The sequence below is a fragment of the Seriola aureovittata genome, chromosome 21, assembly GCF_021018895.1.
Source record: "Seriola aureovittata isolate HTS-2021-v1 ecotype China chromosome 21, ASM2101889v1, whole genome shotgun sequence".
NCBI classification, from domain to species: Eukaryota; Metazoa; Chordata; class Actinopteri; order Carangiformes; family Carangidae; genus Seriola; species Seriola aureovittata.
The window spans coordinates 21,365,829-21,381,211 of NC_079384.1; the positions used below are offsets into that span (position 1 = coordinate 21,365,829).

The 15,383-nt window shown below is 40.2% G+C and overlaps 1 protein-coding gene across 2 annotated transcripts in view; it reads left to right on the plus strand.

Annotated features, from left to right (window-relative positions):
- Positions 1 to 13,803, plus strand: part of atp6v0a1b (ATPase H+ transporting V0 subunit a1b) — a 32,456-nt gene extending 18,653 nt beyond the window's left edge. For both annotated transcript variants that reach the window (XM_056366141.1, XM_056366142.1), the window contains exons 20-22: positions 1,235 to 1,352; positions 1,733 to 1,904; positions 12,326 to 13,803. In XM_056366141.1, the coding sequence (XP_056222116.1) occupies positions 1,235 to 1,352; positions 1,733 to 1,904; positions 12,326 to 12,419 (384 nt within the window). In that variant the 3' untranslated portion in view covers positions 12,420 to 13,803. The remainder of the gene's footprint in view (positions 1 to 1,234; positions 1,353 to 1,732; positions 1,905 to 12,325) is intronic.
- Positions 13,804 to 15,383: the final 1,580 nt, after the last annotated feature.

Below are 15,383 nucleotides of genomic sequence, written 5' to 3' on the forward strand. Positions count from 1 at the left end.
TAATGTTCTAAAACCTTTCAGAGTGTACATTCTGAAATTTGTATTGTTATTGTCTTGCATTCTGCAGTCAGCATGTTATGTTTAAGTTATACTTTCATTTTTATGTTTACACAATTGAAGCATGTTGAAACATATTTTCAGACAAAACACACACACAGTGGCTTCAGAAAGTAGTCAGAACCCTTCAGTTTATGCACACTTTATTTGGTTTTAGATTTAATCGTAAATGGGTAAAACCCAAACTGAAAACCGTAATTCAGTACTTAGTCATCGAAGTAAATTTATTTGTAAAGTGAGATACTAAAGTGTTTACAGGGCAGGGTCTAATGAGAGACACCAGTGAGTTGCATAATGCCAATAACGGATCCAGTGTTTTTGGAGCTCGGCCTCTGCTTCTTGTTATATGTTCAGAGACTTTAGGGAAATGCAACACTTGATAATTTTACTACCTCAATAATGTTCCTGTTTATGTATCATGCAGAATACAGATACAGTGTTTGTCTCTAAAAGCAGAGGAGGCAAAAGTAGTTCCAAAAAAGAGACACAATGGATGCATTGATGGCCTGAAGGCTTCTTAGCATTGAGGTTGTCAGTTAAATCTTTCCCCTTGTCACACTTGCTCCTCACTGCCACTACTGAGGTGCTCTTGAGCAAGATTAAAGGGCATTGGGCCCCTGCGATGTGCTTGATTTACTGCATGCACACATGGATTTACAGAAGGTTACTACAGTGCATGTGCAGTAACCATGCTGTCCAATTACTTGCTTAACCTGATTTCTCTGAGTAACTTGGTTTCTTTTATTTATGTAAAAGTACTGAGTGATACTTTTCTGGTTAAGTAAAGGTTTGACAAAATGTGTGATGAATACATAAACTGCTGTGCACCAGATGTGTCCTGTGAAAATAGTATAAACAAGGTACTGAAATCATTCCCTCTCACTTTTGTCAGTTGCTCCCAATACAATGAGCAGCAACTTTACTATTTAGCATTCATAAACAGTAGATACTGTAAACATTTATAAATAGTTGATAACACATGATAATGTTCTACTATAATACCCCCCCCCACTCCTACCCATCCACGCTGATATCTGCTACATTATAGTCCATTATAAACCACTTATTCTGTGTTTTTACACTGCTTATCGATGATAAACAGGAGATCTTACATACAGAACCTTGCTGCTGAACCCATGCTGTGTTGTGTTCTAACCATTGTGACTTTCCACAACAGTTTGACTTTGGTGACGTAGCTGTCCACCAGGCCATCCATACCATAGAGTACTGTCTGGGATGCATCTCCAACACAGCCTCCTACCTGCGCCTCTGGGCCCTCAGCCTGGCTCATGCACGTGAGTACAAACGCACATGCACCATGCACACAGGCATGCATGTACATAATCTGTAAAATGTTATTTAAAGAGGTTGTAGATAAAGACCCTATTTGTCTGCAGTACATGTAGTAGATACATCAGAACATCAAATTCTTTATGTGTTTATTTTAGCATAATCTTTATTATTTATTATTGTTTGTTATTATTATTATTGAGTGGCAGTAGCTCAAGAGGAAGAGGGTCGGCAGTTATGGTGTGTGTGTGTGTGTGTGTGTGTGTGTGTGTGTGTGTGTGTGTGTGTGTGTGTGAAAGGGTGAATGAGAGTGAATGTAAAGCAACTATATAAGTGCAGTCCATCTATGGTATGCTATAATGTTATTATCATTGTGCGTATGCAGAGCTGTCAGAGGTGCTCTGGACCATGGTGATGCACCTGGGTCTGTCCTCCCGGAGCTGGGGCGGGTTCTTCGGCCTGTCCATCATCTTCGCAGCCTTCGCCACGCTCACGGTCGCCATCCTGCTCATCATGGAGGGGCTGTCAGCCTTCCTGCACGCCCTGCGTCTGCACTGGTTAGACCCACAATTATAACATACCCACACACATACAACCTACATGCCTGCTGACATGGACAGAGCATGATAGACTCTCATACGCCACAGTGAGCTGTTCTTCACCTCTTGAACCGGGTATCTCTGCCTGGGTTGCACTTCTTCAGTTTTACGTGTACATGAGGAATGTTAGCAACATAAAACATTCCTGACCCAGAGTGGTTTACCAAACTGTGAGCACGCAGGCCTCCAGATAATCTCACGCACCCCCCAGATCCATCGCCTCCTAGCACCACCTCCACCCTGCTGATCTAGCCTGCACTACTGCAAACTACACTGACACACAGGGAGGCCAAACAGTGTGAAGCTCAATGTAGGGAAGTCATGGAATATCCTGGAACAGGGTGATTACCACTCTGATGTAATAAAAGTGTATGTATTAACAGGTAGTAGAAGTAATTAGAATGTGTTGGAGAAAACGGCTGTAATCATGAATCATATTAATGGGCATTTTAAATAGATGAGTATTATGAGCTTGTAGGGAACTGTGAGGAGGAGCTGCTGTTAAAGTGATGGATGGTAAATGTTCAGTATCCCAAGAGGGAAAACTCCCGTTCAGCGCAGAGTACATAATTATATCCATCCAGTGATTTATGAGCACATAAGGACTGTTTCACACACACTCTGGGCTTCTCTGTCAGATAGGTGTCTATAACCATGTTAAAAAAGTAGCAACATACTACGAGGGAGAGTGGTTACAAAAGATATTTTTTTATTTCACACTTATACCTCTAGTGGTGTGCAGATAGTATGTTAAAAATGAATCAGGAATCAGCTCTTTAACATCCAAAGTTCCTGTTTTACCTCGTCACAGAGCAAAGTGTTAAAAAAAAAAAGTGAAAAACTGCATCAGGGTCAGAAAGTCACCAAAATGCATAAGAATCATTTTCTGGCCACTTTCAAATGACTGCACTTAGGTCCTAATGAACAGAAGGTAATAACATGTCAAATCTGATGCATATTAACATGTGTTTGTAGTTGTTATTTTTGTATTGGAGTAACAGTTTACTCATGACAAATGGGTTGGAATCACAATTCTTATAGAATAGTAATGATCAGAAAATACAGCTACTGTCCCTTTAAAGCTTCTCATTTTATAAAACATAAAAGGATTAAAGGAATAGTTTGACATTTTGCGCAAAACATTTGTTCACTTCACCTTTAATCTCACGTCTGTGTGTTATTGACAGGCTTGGAGTCAGGATGTGGTTAGCCTAGCTTAGCATACAGACTGAGAAGCAGGGGGAAATAAGTAGCCTGACTCTGTCCAAGTTCAAAAATACACTCACCAACATTTCTAAAGCTCACTGATTAAAAACACTGAACTCATTTGTTTAATCTGGACATGAACTTAATTTGAAATTTTACTGATTTACATATCTTGTAGTATTTACTGGGAAGCAGCAGTGTTTACATCCATCCAACACTTCAGTGCAGAATCTCGGGCAATAACGTGGGTCCTCAGATAAACGGTTACCAAAGGTTTTGATTTCAGTCTTAAATGCCAGGCTGTCAAACCTACCACCTCACTGTGAAGTCACTGCATCCAGCTGCTGTTCCCCTAGAAAGACAGAACAAGATACATCCAGCATGTAACTCCCGCTGAAACCACAACTTGTCATTTTTACAATTCTGTTTTTGTACGTACATATGACATGTTAATTAACTAATTGACAGGCGTATTTTTTAACTTAGCTCTTTCCCCTGCTTCAAGTGTTTACACTAAGCTAGGCAACCATGTCCTTATTACAGCTCCAAATTCATATTGGTATTGATCTTGACAACAAAATGCTCCTGTATTTGTGTACCTTTTGTGTATTACAGAAGTTGTAGCTGTGCTGGTTAAAAATATTAATTGAGATATTAGGGTTGAACCAAAGGAAGGATGTTATTCACCGGCCTTTTTGCTGTGTGACATACAGTCTCAGTCTTATTACAGTCTTATCTGTGGGAAATTAGAGTCGATATTAACAAGTGCACCCTGCTGCATCTCTGTTTTACAATTTATTCCTTTAAGAAGCAAAAGCAACATGTTTATTTTCTTTAATCCCTCTGGTTTGGTTCCTGACAATAACACAGAGCTTTGTGTCGTGGTTCTGAGATCGACAAAATGCAGGGAGAAATATCTTGTGTGCTTTTATTGGACAGAGGTATGCTGTTAATGCTTAACTGCTGCTCTCAGGGCTGATTGTTGTAAGTAGGTTTAAGTGGAAACGGCCTGTCGGTCTTGTGTATGTCTGTCTTCCCTGTAAACCAGTGGAAAGTGATCTGACCACCTCTGAAAGACCAGCACAGCTGTCTTTTGTCCAGACTGTTCTTCCAACACTGTATTTGTGTTGCATAGTCATACCTATCTGCTTCACACATGGGCCAGCCTTATGTTCCAGACTGGAGGTCATACTGTAAAAAAGCTGTCCAGGCAGGTGTAATCAGCTGAGGTGAACCAGAGGTTTTATTGACACATTCAGTGTAGATTGGGTAAAACTGACTCCAGGCCAAACACCACATCAAGAAAAATACTTTTAAGGAATCACACTACTTCCTGATGATAGCAAACACCTGTGGGATTACACAAACATCTTTGAAAATGTAACCTGTTGCTGGATAATGTGAAAAAAGTAATGTTTTGATTGAAGGTTTACGTATGGAACACATGTGTATATATATATTGAATTAAAAAATCCCATTGACACGCATGATAAAGGTTTGAAAAGAGGTGGTCTTCACAATATGAAGGTCCACTATGATGGTTAGCTCTGGTCTTAAATTGCGGCTCAACTGTGAATGTTTGCTGATGTTTAGAAGTGGTTTGGACAAGACACCCAGTGAGCCTGTCATAAACATTTATTGACACTCAGAAGTGGTCTGGTAAAGAAATCTGGATGTTGACCATGTTGTTGATGTCCACAGTTGATCAGAGCAGGGACATCTAATAGTGAGGCTGTCATGAATGCATTGATGGTCAAAGAGTGAGTTGAATAACACTGAGAAGCAGAGCAGGCTGACATCAAATGAACATAATGTGCACGTCCATGTGAGGATGAGTGTTTGCTGGGATTGAACACTGTAAACAGTAGTTGTCATTTGATTTTTAAGGATCTGGTGATATTCTATATTTTTGTTATTGTTAACAAATCACATCCACAGTATATAAAGATGGATGTAGCCTGATTAGCGCTTTTGAAGCTCAGGGTGTGCTGCTTCGGCATCATCATCTTGGTTGTGCCTGACTCCTGATTAATCCAAAAATACTCTCTAGAGGATTAGTGTGGTGGGGTGTGTGTGGAGCTGAGATTTCGGTGCATGCTGGTTTGTAGCAAGCATAAGTTCACCCACCTGTCACTAAGGTTTAATTAAGCAATATCACACTCGAGATCGTGATGTTATACTGAGTATCAGCATGGCTGTGATTCGGTCAAAGGCCGCAGAAGACAATCACAGCCGTGCTGATATTCAGTACAATATCACAACATCAGTGTGATGTTGCTTTTATACAACAGTTCTGTGAACGCCATATTAGTTAGATAAGCAACCACAGATTATGATTTGTTTGTTTATTTCATCATTTATTTGGCTACACCAACACAAATAGTTCCACAACTGGACTGGTACTGGACTGTTGCTAAGCAACACACAAAAATTTTCCTGACCTGCACAGTGCACACTCGCTTGCTACTCTGTCTACACGTTACCTCAGGTGTGTGCTGAAGTATCCAGGCTTCTTCCTTCATCCTCTCCTGACGACCACACATCATTTCATTCAAATGTTATTTCTGGAAATATTTTCATCTTTGTAAAGTTTGTTACAATCTAAGAGAGATAACGGCTGTTAATGTGACGCTAATTAACGGTTAATAGAACACCTGTGAAGCGGAGTGATACATGTAGTTTAAAGTCCCAGCGCTGTTGTACTCTATATCAGCACTCATGGAATGACTCTCGTCCAATCAAGTTCTTTGGTCGGAACTAACTGTTGTATAATCCAAAATACTATAGAGGATTAATCCGCCACTGAAAATAGTCGCCAACAAACACACTATCGCCTCCTGTTTGAATGACATTCATCCAGCTGGTTTTGGAACTTTTTTTCTTTGGAGTTGCTGACAGTAAGAAAAACATAGCGAATTCCAAGGTTTATCCTTAATGCTCAAATGTGATATTGGTACCAGCTTCTAAAATCCAGTGCTGGTCAAGCTGTGGTGCTTTAAAATGGAATTTAAATTAGACATGATATGAACGCTGAGTGAAAAAGTGAGCTGTAGATGAAGGACACCCACTGAGGCAAGAGCCACACAGGAGGGAGCTCAGTGCTGCAGCACAAAGTGACTCTATCAATTAACATTTCTAACGTGAGTCAATGCAGTGAGAGGCTGTAATTGTACTAGGCAGCTCCTAGTGCTGCTCTCGTGTGTGTTACTGTATGTTATTACAGCAGCAGCGTGTCGGCTCAACAGGTGTCTGCTAAGGTTAAAAAGAGTAGTGGAGTATTTTTCACAGAGGTGAGTGAATGGGAATGTTCAAAGTAAACAGCAGTCAAGCCGGAGCCTCTTCTCTGCAGTCCACTCTTCACACACACATGCTGATGAGTTATCTGCACAAACACACACACACACACCAGAGTAAGTCAAGTGTAGTGTGGGTTAGGTACAAGCATTTTTTCCACCTCTACAGCTGTGTGGAGAAGCAGAGGAGAGGATCGCTCATTTCTTTCCTCTTTTTAAGTGTTGCCCTCTCACAGCTCAGGCAGGCCAAATATTTGCCACAGCCGGGAGACATTCCTGGACACTCCCCTCTCTCGCTGAGGCCAGGAACCAGCAGGAACTAAAAATCCACTCTTAGTTTTTTCCTCCTAAATGAAGATGTCAGCAGTTGTCAGGATTTGAGGATTACTATATCCTAACTGTGAATGCTAGTGAATTTAGATTTTGCCGTAGTGTTGCTTTAGTGTATAACAACACTGACAGAATAAGCAGTGCTGCCATTTTATTGCAGGTGGATCACAAGGCGAGGTTTGTCCTACAATCTGGTCCAGAATCAAACTGGCTCATATCAAACTTAGTTAATTCATTTAGTTATCTTAATTAACTCTTTTTAAAACAATTTTATTACAAATTTCTCCCATTCAAATATTCAATTTAAAAAGTTGTTATTTAAAAATCATTGTGTGTTATTCATCATTGGAAATCCTTAAATGTCTTCAAAGTCCAGTAAACATGAACCAGTCCATATACTATGACACGTCAAAATGCCTGCTGTGAAAAGGCCTTTCAGTCCTTATATCATTAAACCAACAGATTATGTAAATTATTTGAATGATAACTAGCCTACATTCAAAAAAAGATTAGATTTTTCCTCTGAAGATCCTTGACCTTGTGTTTAGAGCTTTTAAAAGCATCTCATAGGTGCTAACCAGTGATTATAGATGGTCTCTGGGGCCGGTTTCACAAACAAACTTTGACTGTGTCTTAGATAGTACAAATAGTCACACTTCAGGTAGAGTCTTAATTCATCCCTTACACAGAAAGCAGTTTAGTTCTTGATTATCTTAAGTCAGACTATGGTAAAAATGAATTCTTGGTAAATTATTTTTTTCTAAATAAAAAAAATGGCCGACCGAGAAACTGCATTAGCCCAGCAGAAAATGTTTCTCTTTAGGAAGAATTCAACAGTTGAAGAGTGAATGAAGAGTGGAAAGAAAAATCTGGTTTGGAAAAAAAATGGCCTCTGTCTCTAAAAACTCTTCCCCTCCTCTTTGCTCTCTCCATAACAATGTTAGCAAACCACAAATTATGAGCCATGTTTTCTGTTTCTTGTTGTTGGTTGGTACTGGTCAGTGCAGGTGTCATCAATTGTTACCATGGTAACACTGGTCTTAGGCCTGAGTCAGCCTCGGGCTAAGGTGTCTAATGTTTTTGGATTAAAAAACGAAACAGGCCCCTGGTGTCCAATGTGAATGACCTTTGACCTCCTCTCAGTCATGCTGTGAATGGTTTCGGTCTAGTGGCTGTTCTAGGTACTCACTTAATCTGTCTCAGGGTCTTGTGTTTTTAAACTAGCACACATCACCCAGGACCAGTTGTGTTTAGCACACTGGTTGTTGTAGATGTTTTTTCTTTCCAGTCGTTGTTTGTTGCAGAAATACCTTACTTATAAAATAAGAATTTTTTTTTTTTTTTTTTAAGTGTTGTTACCATTCTCTGTTTAATCTCCCTGTGGAAAACACTCGATCAAACATTAGTTTAAAAGTTCATTTTCAGTATGACATGAACATTACTTCTCCAGAATGAGCAGGCAGCACATCAGGGTCCAGTTTTATTGGTAGAGATATGAGAGGAGGTGTCACTGACAGACTGCTCTGGCTCTCAGCAGCCATATTTGGTCACACAGCAGTCTGAGGTTGTACAGACCATAAGGCTGTATTCCTCTTAAGTGTCCCATCCACTGACTTTCACAGCTCACTTCTACAGGCTGCTGTCATCTCTGCATGTGCAAATGTCTGACATGTTAAACAAGAAGCTACAGTTAAGGGATTCAAAAAGTCTCTGATTGCTGCTAGCTCACTGCTCAGCCTCTGGTCTTTTCACTGTAGAACAGGGAGTTGTTAAAGCAGAAATGTTCAGAGTGGGTTCCTGTATTTGGAAATCAAAAAGTTCCACTTGGGTTTCCTCAATGTCACACCTTCTACTGCAGCTACAGAGTTTACCTGAGGTTTAACCAGAGCAGGTTCAGAGAGCAGGTGTGGGTTTATGAGGGTATATTTTGTTACCACTTTGTAATAAACCCACTAGATCATTTTAAGCCTTTTACATTTTAAAACTCCCATTGGCTTCTGTTTATCATTTCTTCTTGGTAATAATGGAGTTAGACAAGTTTCTAATCCACAAATAAACACTCATGGTCTGCTGACCCTAATAATCTACGATCTCTAAGATAAATTTGTGGTTTTAAGAACCAAAAACTCAATGTAGTTTTACATCTCCTCTCTCAGGTTTCTCTGTGGAGCTCTAGTAACAACAGGTGAGTGAGCCAATCAGAAGAGAGGAAGCTCTGGGCATTTCCTCTGATTGGCTGACTGTTCTGAGTGATCCAATAAAAATATAGTAGATTTCAGGGAAACACTCAGAAGAACCAAATCCTGCAAGGTTGTATGGTGGGTCCAGGTGGGCGGGGCTTGGGGCATGGCTGAGGGCGGTGACTGCTTTGTTGTGACATCACAAAGCTCCAGAAGTCCTGACGGCTGGTTTTAAGGCTCAGTTTCTGAATACAGGCTGTGTGCATTTCTCTGTGGACTGAGCCCTTGATACTTTCACAGTATTAATATAGAAGCTAGACCTGATCTATAATCAAACAACACATGGACATCTGCCTTTATACTATACGGGACCTTATATAACACATTCATTAAAGGTTTCAATCAGAGCTCCAGTTATAAACACCATTAAACCTAAAAAGTAATTAAAATGGGTTTTAATCCATCAAGTCTGCAGTTATACATATTAATGAGTCTGATAAATTTTGGTCAAATGGTCCAAATCAGTTGATGGGATTGGCAACCAGGCAAACTAGATGTTATTCTTATTAATGCTTATAACAGATTAATTGAGTTTTAGTACATCATTTAAACTTTAGCCACTATAACCCCTATAAACCCCTATAAACCCCTATAAACCCCTATAAACCCTTTATTGAGGGCACATAACTAGAAAGTGACACATTCATTTATAATAATATAATATAGTATAGTATAGTACATAGTCTTGCTGAACAGAGTATGTTCAAATTCCTGTATGGGCAGTGTAACCATCAGACTCATCCCATTGGAAACCCATGGAAACAACACTCATGTGTTTGCTGTGATGAACCAGTACAGAATGATCAGAATTTTTGATGTTGACACAAAAGCATCTGTAGAATTAGTCCACTTTGTTCAGTCCTCTAACAATCATGGCTGATGTTTTATTAAAATCACAAATCTGACAGCTGCTGTTATGTAGTGCTGACAAGATATTTTTTATCATCTATATTTTTCATGTTTTCATCAGATATTTCAAATGGCTGGGCAGAGAATAACTCACTGTTGTGAGGGAGGATTTTACTTTAATGGAATGTGCCCTGCCTTAAACACATAGGAGCCAAATTAACTTTATGATCTTGGTTGTTTTCTCCCTCATGAGAATGAGATTACTATCACTAAGAGTGCAACACTGCACTTAAGTCTTCAGGTTAAACATGCCAGCTGGCCAACTCCTGGTTACTAGTGGACTTTCAGGCCATCTGCTGGTGTGTTCCTGTCATGTGTCATCTGTGATTGGACTGGGAAAGTCAAAGGAATTTTGAAGTAGGACAGAATGGTGAAATTACCTGATTAGAAAAGAGGGGTTAGAGGCTCAGGAGGCACAGTGGGTTGTCTGCTAATCGGAAGGTCGGTGGTTCGATTCCCAGCTCCTCCAGTCCGTGTGTTGAAGTGTCCCAGGGCAAAATACTGAACCCCAAATGATGCACCATCAGTGTGTGATCAAATACTTCTGTGAATGGGTGAATGTGACCTGCAGTGTAAAGAACCTTGCGTGGTTGGTAAGACTAGAAAAGCACTACTATATCTGCTTATCTACCCAGACAGATACACTGTGAAAAATAGTTCCAAAGATCTTGGTTTGTCCACCAGTTTGATGCTGCATGAAATATTGTTAATATCTATTAACTAATGGATGAATTGTCATGAAATGTGGTGCAGACATTCATGTTCCCTCAGGATGAACAATAACGACTACTGCCATCATCAGGTCAAGATTTCATTTTGTCCAGTGCTTTGGTTTATGACCAGATACCTGCAAAACTAATAATGATCCCATCAGCTCCACTTGTGCTCTGTGTTTACTGCTAATAAGCAGTGGTTAGCATGCTAATATAGCACCATACGGTAAACAAAGATGGAGATCATGGTAAACATTAGCTGCTTTTATCGCTCCTGCAGTTTGGTTTTCTTTACAATCAGCTGTGCAGCCTGACACAGATGCTAACATGGCTGTAAACTCATAAGGGTTCAGTATGTTTCAAACTAGTTTATATGAAGCTTCATTGAAACACACACCTGTTTCCTCTAACTGCAGGTAATGATGATGCACCATCACAGAGAGCAGAGAGACAGCAGTCCACACAGTCTCTCCTCACAGATATTCATGGTGTTGCACTCTGTTATCCAAAAGAGAAGTTATATGAAGAATGACAAAAGAGAAAATTCTAACCCTGCATACTCATAATCATCCGACACACACACACTCCATCAGGTGGGTGTTATGTTTGCTCTCTGGCGTTCTTATGGAGTAAGGATAACGACACCGCCGTTACTCGAAACTGGTGGCCTTTATTCAGCCATAGTGGGTCTCAAAATGGCCCCATACAAAGAAGTCCATCGAAGAACCCCCCTACATGCAGGCTACTGGCAGACGCTTCAATTTACAGATGTCCCATAAACACCACACATTCAGTCCGTATTCACTAGCAACAGCACACATTATTGGGGGCCCCACGAGGGGTTTTGAGGCAACAGCAGTGCAGTGTATAGTGTCTTTGTTTGTTTGAAACATACTGATGCCTTTAGTCTTTAATTTAGTTTGTTGCTTGTTTGTTGTATATTTGCTGGGGGAAAGATTAAGGTCAAATATGTCGACCAATGTGAGGATAATATCAGATAAACACAGGTTTCTGGGCATGTTTGAAAGCGTCACCAAGGCTCACTGTCCAGTCGCAGTCATTAAACAGACAGTGTTTCAGCTTGAAAATTAATATTTTTCAGTCACACTGACAAAAATAATAATCAGTAATAAGCACTTAAAGGTTCTGTAGACGATCGTCACTGCCACTAGATGTTGCACTAGAACACCAGCATCTGGTGTTAAGCAAGGTGTTAAGAAGCCCAGTCAAAGTGTCCACTAAGCTCACAAGAAACACATCTGAATAAAGTTACTCTGTGAACATGAAAGCCAACGAAGATTCTGCCACAACCATTAGCCCATGCTAGCATTGCCGTGATATGCACCACAACAATGCTGACAGTTAGCCGGCTAGCGATAGCAACATTTCATTCAAAATAAGCGTAACAGCAAACATTTAACAGCAGGTACTCACATGCACTAACATGCACACGTACGTGCACTTACATTGCAAAACACACAGAGGAGGTGTAACTTAGTTCTCTGCTCAGGACACCATGACTACACTATATCTTTACATAGAAAATAGTTGCTTGCTGCTATATTATTATGCTAATCTTGTTTACAGAACCTATAAAAATTGGGGGTTAAATAATTGGGGTTTTTCATTGTTACTATACTTATTAAACCTGACCTCTAATTTGTTCCTGTTGCACCTTTTTCTTTCAGGGTGGAGTTCCAGAACAAGTTTTACACGGGCCAAGGGTTCAAGTTCGTCCCGTTCTCATTTGAGAGCATCCTGGAGGGACGACTCGACGAGTGATCGAGCCTCCACCCCTCCAGCATGACTCTCCAGCCTTCCCCTCTCCTCAGTGTATGTGTTTGTGTGTGTGTGTATATACAGCCTTCTGTCACCCTCTAGTGGTCATTTGTGAAACCTCAGCGTGTAATAGGTGTAATGTCATCTTAAAGAGATGTTTTTCCAGTGCAACAGCACCAGGTTATTCCCCACACTGGAGCTTCTATTGCTGTGACACAGTACCATCACTGTACTGAGAGCTCAGCCCTGTCACCACCACTGTCCTAACATCTCCTTCACCTACAACAAAGCTTTTCACTCTTTATTAATCTGTTCAGGAGATCCTGCAACACCGATTATATTTTGAAAGTATAGTCATCAAATGTCATTAGGTCTTGATCTACAGAACTTAAACTTTCATCAATCTTCGTGATTATTAAATGCTCATGTTTCCATCACAGTCAGGACGGCTTTCTGTCAAAAGAGTGACTGCTACAGATCTCAGACATGACAAAAATGAAGACCTAAGTCATAATAAGCTGTAATGCTGTTTGTGCAGCATGGCTGTGAACTGTACTTTCACCATGAAATAAGATGAGCACATCTGGAGCTGTAAGACCATGACTCAACATTTGGTGATATTTGTAACATGACTGAAAGTGTGATTCCTCCCAGTATATGAACATTCAGAATGTTAAAAACTCAATGTATGGATTCCATTGGATGTAGTGATTTGTTGCTGTCTGACCATGAAGTAATGAAAGGAACACAGCTTTTCCTTGATGAGTGAAGAGGTGGAGCCTTTGTGATCTGTGGCATCCTTGTGCTCCTTCTGTGTAAATTGTTGTAAAGTGGTTAAAGAAGTGAACTGAAGCATTGAAGCCTGAAATGTCTAAAAGTTCATTGTGTGGAATCAACTGCAGTTGCTTCATAAATATGAAGAATAATGTCACTCCTTGTCCATCCTTTGTGAAAAATGTACATTTATTTTCTCTACATATCTTTAATTTTGAAGGATGCTTTGTCCGTGCAGCATTTTCATCAAAGTAGCCTTCGACATGTGGACGGTCAGCACACCCATCAAGGGTTAAATGAAGAGAACATGTAAAGTGGGCTGTGCTGCACTGAAACATCTCTTCCATTCAAACTGAAGAACAGTTTGGACACAGTAACAATCATGTTTGGCTGATAATCAAAGCTATTGATAGTGAATTTGATTTTCTTTGTTTTGTTTCAGAAAACATATTTTATAAGTGTTTGAAATGTTTCAGATCATTTGTATTTAGATGTTGATGCAGAATGTGTGAAGAGAGCCTCTACACATCAAATGCAGCTGGTGTTGGTCAGTGACTGGTGACATGAAGGTCATGTGTTTGTGGTCAGTAATAAACAGAGACTTGGGGATTCATCTTGTGTCCTGTTTTTTTCTCTCTCAATCTCTGGGTAAGAGCAGGCAAATGCTCTGGACCCTCAGACCCCGAGGGCCCCAAGCACCACGGGTTTGCTGTGTGCCAGTTAGGTTATATTAATAGATATTTTTCAAAGCATCAAGACATTGGTCTGGATCACGTCTGAGACCCCTCCCCAAGCTCAGCTCATGATTTGCAGTTTGATATAGTAGTCACTATATCTAGAGATAGATGGTTCTGTATCCAGCAGTGAGGTGTCCCTCCTATAGTTGTTTTATTTTTCAGTTTCTTCTGGTGGTTTCTTTAAGTCCTCAGTGACAATGTTTTCCTCCAGTGAATTAATAATATAGATCATTGTGGTCTAATGATCAAATGGTGAACTTTCATGGCCTTCGTTCTCTGACCCTCGGTTTTGCAGTGTGCTGGTTTTTCTTGGACCTCAACAAACTTCAGATTTTAAAGCTGCACCTCTTATTACTGAAATTAAATCAGGTCCCCAATCTGACTGTTTAGGTTCAACAGAAACCCTCTTAATAGGTGAATTAAAATCAACTATAGATGAGGACCATGCAGCACACTGAGACACTGAGCTTCACTCAGTGCAAGTTCAGTCTAATCTGTAACAGTTCAGTCTAGCACAGTATATGAGCCCCTCACAGGTGCTTCAGATTACACAAATCAAGCAGACGTCCTGGGTTGGAGCCGCTCTGCCTCAATGTGTACTCCCTCCAGAATGCCTGCAACATGTACCGCGCTGACTACGGTCCTTTACGGTTGAGAGGAATACACCAGTACGTTTTGCTTCTTTGTAAAAACATAGTTTCAATCTAAATAAAAGATGTTAGGCAGTCTTGTTTTACTTCAGTGCACATAATTTTACAATGGTAATAACACACCACAAATGGAGTAACACACCCTCAAATAAATTAGTTTAGCTGCTCTTTGATTTGTAAAGTTCTTCTATCAGCAGATAGTGTGCATATAATATATGAATTCAGAGGAGTCATTTCTTTAGAAACGATCAAGCATTTATTTACATCAAATGAGGCACTTATAATCAGTGATAATAAAAAAACTGTAGGATTCACTGGATCCATAAAAAAAATTGTGAGACACAACATAGATATATGTTTGCAAGACTAAATGCCCTGTCCAGTTGTTTTAGTCAGTACAGGTATCTAGCCTATAGGAGCTTTGTGAGCTGGTGCTTCCTTGTTCGCAGAATCTCAGTCGTCATTCCAGCCTGCGTGGTCCTACACATCCATGCCGTGTTTCCTGACGCCACAGACCAGTACGTGGGTTTTAGACTGCCCCATGATAGAACCGGGACACAGAGCTGGATATGACCTCCTCCTTCTCAGGCCGCTCGAACTGTGCAGTGAGGTCCTCTGGGACGGGGATGGCCAAAGCAGCTTCTGCGTATGGTCCCAGGTCAACAAAGACTTTTTCAAATATGAGGTCCACCACATTCCCTGTTTGATAAAACACATTAGATTTTGTTTAAATTTTTTTGTTGTTTTTTTACAAAACAATGATTGAAAGTGTGTTTCTAACTACCTCCTGACATTTTCTTTACTGT